This window comes from Cariama cristata, unplaced genomic scaffold, assembly GCF_000690535.1.
Source record: "Cariama cristata isolate BGI_N322 unplaced genomic scaffold, ASM69053v1 scaffold12349, whole genome shotgun sequence".
NCBI lineage: Eukaryota > Metazoa > Chordata > Aves > Cariamiformes > Cariamidae > Cariama > Cariama cristata.
Genome location: NW_009634072.1, coordinates 1 through 5044, shown reverse-complemented (window position 1 = coordinate 5044; position 5044 = coordinate 1). Strand labels below are relative to the sequence as shown.

The 5044-nt window shown below is 36.6% G+C and overlaps 1 protein-coding gene across 1 annotated transcript; it reads left to right on the top strand.

Moving 5' to 3' along the window:
* Nucleotides 1–921: 921 nt before the first annotated feature.
* Nucleotides 922–4983, top strand: LOC104156648 (nebulin-like; the record flags this gene model as incomplete). The annotated part of the gene is made up of 7 exons (XM_009707030.1): nt 922–1233; nt 1630–1833; nt 2897–3001; nt 3184–3291; nt 3677–3988; nt 4479–4682; nt 4879–4983. Coding segments are annotated over 7 exons (1350 nt in total), but the record flags the coding sequence as incomplete, so codon positions are not given.
* Between the last annotated feature and the right edge of the window lie 61 nt (nt 4984–5044).

Sequence of the window (5044 nt, the reverse complement as noted above, 5' to 3'; positions counted from 1 at the left end):
ACCCCTGGGGAACACCACTAGCTATAGGCTTCCAGCTAGACTCTGCACTGCTGATCAATACCTTTAGTTTTTAGGACAGATAATACCATGATTCTACTGCATGCCTTTAGTACCTGAAAGGAATGGATAGCCAATATTTTTACACTTGAGGTATATATGACAATAATAAATAAATGAAATAATAAGAGCGTTATGTCTATGCATCTTGTAATAGTTCCATTAATGTCCATGGATGTTCAAGTAGGATGATCTTTAAGGCATACAAGTCTATGCTAGAGTTAGTCAAATTCATTTCTGATTCAGTATAAGAAATACTTTAAAATGTCTCTCCAAAATAGATATATTAGTAAATCTGTTCTAAAAGTTCTAAATTGTTGTCTTTTCCTGAGGCAAAAATAGTTCTGTTGAAGTGTTATATTGAAATTCAGGATGTCAATACAAAAACAGGAGAAAAAAATATGTGATGACTATGAAAGGTTTTGCTTCTGGGATGAGGAAACTTCACTAAGAGATGGTGATAACAGGTTTTTGTGCTCCTTGTTTTTCTGTCGAGGTTGATATTTAAACTGTTAGTATTAAGACCAACTCAGATTATCTTCATCAAGGTGTTTTGTAATAAGCTTTTAAAATAAGTTAATCTTTACATTTTAATCTCAATAATAAAAGAATGTGGAATATCAAACTTGTTAGTAAGTATGTGACATTAAATGTTTAGTTAATTAACTATATTAGACTTTCAGTTAAGAAATCAGAGAGAATGATATCTGTAATAAAAATCTTTTTTATATGAGAATCAATAAAACAGTAGAAAGACCTAAATCATATTTTTCTCCAAACAAATTCTAATGATTACATTAAACTGTGTGAATTATTTATTGATTTATAAATATACCATGTGAAAATGAATATACTTTATTTCAGTATAAATACAAAGAAGGCTATCGCAAGCAGCTTGGCCACCACATAGGGGCCCGGAACATAGAGGATGATCCAAAGATGATGTGGTCGATGCACGTAGCCAAGATCCAGAGTGACAGGGAGTACAAGAAAGCCTTTGAGAAGACAAAGACACACTTCAGTAGCCCAGTGGACATGCTGGGAATCGTGTTGGCCAAGAAATGTCAGGAGCTGGTCAGTGACATTGTTCCCCGCCACTATCTGCATCAGTGGATCTGTCTGCCAGACCAGAACGATGTTATCCATGCTAAGAAGGCCTATGATCTGCAGAGTGATGTGAGTAAATCATTAAATTTTTAATACATAATTAAATATACTAGGTCTTGTACAATATAATTTTTAAAAGATACGTAATATGCCTTGGTTGCTTGCATCAGACATGTTGATAGAGGTGAAATATTAAATATTCTGTTTAATCCCCTTTTCTCAGTCCTCAGCTTGAGGTGTAATTTGTGTGTAACCCTGGCATTTGTGGAGTTCTTCAATAACTCTATGGTTATTTAATAATTATTTTACTAAATCTTCAAAAATAACAATTGTTTTCAAAACCATATCCTGCTGCTATGCAGAAACATATACAATTGTTCATATAGACTAGGATATGGTTATTCATAATTATTTTAATATTTTATCACACTTGCACATATATAATGAACTTTCAAAAATTTTCAGGCTGTTTACAAATCAGACCTGGAATGGCTAAGAGGTATTGGATGGGTTCCTATTGGTTCCATGGAAGTTGAGAAAGCCAAGAAAGCTGGAGAAATCCTGAGTGAAAGGAAGTATCGTCAACCAGCAGACCAAATTAAATTTACTAGTGTGACAGATTCTTTGGCCATGGTCTTAGCCAAGCAAAATGCTGAAATAATGAACAAGGTAAGAGTTTTCTTTTTGACAAAATCACTAGTATTACTAGCTAATAGAACTTGTTTGTGAGGCAAAAAATACAAAATACAAAGTAAGACTAAACACTCTCATTGTGGACTTAGAGAAAGTGAATGTCCCAAGTCAACCTTTGCACAGGAAATCTTTTATCTCATGGTTCTATCTGAAATGAACACTTAGTAAAAATGTCCAGAAAAAATTCACCTAGATCACATATTTTTCAAGAGTAGTACTAAAAATTTTGGGGAATTTCTCTCTTCCTCCCATCTCAGCTGAAACCCTTTTTTTAAATGTTTGTTTGGTATGGTTTTTCTATTTTATTAATGCTACTTCACTGTACAAAGCTCATCTCTGACGCAATAGGCTAAATTTTTTTGCAGTTCTTAGACAATACTGTGAAATCTGTAGAAATGATGTTCCAGCAAGGTAGTAGGGTATGTCCAGAGGTGGTGGTGGCATGACCATGCTGTAAGATAGGATGTAGCAGAATATTGAGGCTTTTACTGCAACTGCTATAATGATGTATTGTTGACTGACTGTCATACTGCATGATGAACAAGTTATGAGGAAATAGCTTATGTTCTCTGGAAGTGAAGCTCCTGCAATTTATCTCAGACCTGGAGGATGAAAGTTGCAAAGTACCTACTCCTTCTCTTTAGTAAGAAAAGTAATCAAACAACTCATACAGATATGGCAGAATAATAAATATAGTTTTCCTCCTGCAGTAGTTTCCCAGCAATCCTAAATCAATCAATTGCTGTGCCAGCTTAGCCTGAGAAATAATGAGGAAGGACAAAGTTTCCTTCTTGAGCTGTTCAGTGAGATTATTTGCTATGTCAGGGTATTTAAATCTTGCTTGAACTACCACTTGCAGTTTGCAAAAGACTTTCTTTAGACAAATGTATTAGTTTGGTTATATGTATCTTGTTCTACTTCAAGATTACTTTTATATTGTGGATATATTTTTGATAACTACTGCTTTCAAATTTGCAGTCTTTTGATCATGACACACATAAAGAAACTTTTTAAAGGAATGTATTTTCCTCTCTCCTAGCGTTTATACACAGAAGCCTGGGATGCAGACAAAACATCAATTCATGTCATGCCTGACACACCGACAATTTTGTTAGCGAAGGCCAATGCAGCTAATGTTAGCCATGTAAGAACATTTAAACATATACTAAAGTAATGGAAATCCAGAAATTAAGCAAGTATTTCTTTAACCATAAAAATCTTCTAAAATATGCATTCATTAAAATTTTAAGAAAAAATTATAAAATGTAGAAATTCCATCTTTCAGAATATTGAGTACCCATTTTCTGTCCTTTTTTTCTTGCGTAGAAACTTTATGTACAAGCCTGGGAAGAGGCCAAAAAGAAGGGTTATGACATGAGAGCTGATGCAATTCCAATCCGAAGTGCAAAGGCATCAAGAGATATTGCGAGTGATGTATGTTTTCCCTTTACATTTATTTTCAGTTAGCTTGAGAAACAAGAATGAACTAATAAGCTATGTATAACATAAAATACTATGGTATATCAGATTCATCTTGAAAGTCAACTAGCAAAGAATTCGCTGCAGAAAGAAAATGGACAACAGTTTCCAAAATGAACATCGAATTATAAATCCTGACTTTAAGTGGGTATTAGAAAATAATGAACAACAATGAGAATAAAGAAAAGCTGTGGAGCAAGAATGTGTTAGCATTTCTAAACTCTATATGAGCATATCACGTAACATAAAAAATATATTTGTGATCAGTAGCAATATGAAATTATGGGAAATTCATCCCAGATTCACAATTACTTTTAATATTTCTTTTTGCATTTCTTAGTACAAGTACAAAGAAACGCACGAGAAGCAGAAAGGGCACTACATCGGGTGCCGAACTGCCAAGGAAGATCCCAAACTGTCGTGGGCTGCGCGTGCCATGTTGCTGCAGAATGACCGAATTTACAGGAAGGCGTACCATGACTCAAAGGCCCAGATCCACATACCAGTCGATGCGATGTCAGTGCAGGCAGCCAAAGAGTGCCAGACACTAGTCAGTGACGTTGACTACCGCCATTACCTTCACCAGTGGACGTGTCTTCCTGACCAGAATGACGTGATCCATGCAAGGAAGGCCTACGACCTACAGAGTGATGTGAGTGAGAGTCAGCAGTAGGAAAGCTTTATAACCGGTGTGTGAGGCTCTATTTGTTAGTGACTGTGCAAATATCCTTTCAAATGCACATTCATGAGCCTGTAGTCAGTCTTGGTGTGTTTATTTTGATTCACCTGGATGATCCTTTCCAAATCTATAGTGTTCTCAGCTTGGGTGCCAGAAATATTCCAGGCAGCTCATAAGGAGGCCTTGTTTTTTGGGTCTGCTGTGGAATGTTTGCTTGCACTTTGCTTGCAGACTGCTTGCAGATCATGTGACTACTTTGGATGCAGCAAGTACCTTTAAAAGTATCTTTGTTGCAGTGCAAATCAGGGGTTTAGCTGTGTGTGGGAAGGACCTGGTACACCCCAGTCTCATTGAGTGCTTGCTGTGTAACCGCAAAAGACAGAGCTTGGGGAAAGCCTTGTATGAAACCTTTCTGCACATAGAGTTGTCTCTGCAACGTCAGTAACCCTTGGTTTATTTGTAGAATGTGTACAAGTCAGACCTGGAATGGTTACGAGGCATTGGCTGGGTGACAGAAGGTTCTGTGGATGTGGTGAAAGCAAAGAAAGCCCAGGAACTCCTGAACGAGAGGTTGTACCGCACACGGCCGGATGAGATGAAATTCACAAGCATTACTGACACACCAGATGTTGTCCAGGCTAAGATCAATGCTTTGCAGATCAGTGATGTAAGCTTGCCTTTCACTTACCTTCCATTCATTTGATGGTATCTCTTTTCTTTGTGGTACAGACTAGAATTTCTTTGGTGGGAGTAAGTAATTGGAAAGTATTGCAAATCAGAATTGCCAAAGAATTCCTGTAGGTGGTGGCTTTTTTCAGTGTTCAGACCACAGTGAATTTTCATTATGCTTCCTTTCTCCTTAGCATCTGTATCGTGAAGCCTGGGATAAAGATAAGACACAGATTTCCATACCTTCAGATACTCCTGTACTGCTGCAGTCCAAAGCAAATGCCCTCAACATCAGCAATGTAAGAGAATAAAATAATTACACGTGTGAAGAATTATTAAATTAAAAGTACAACAATTGCT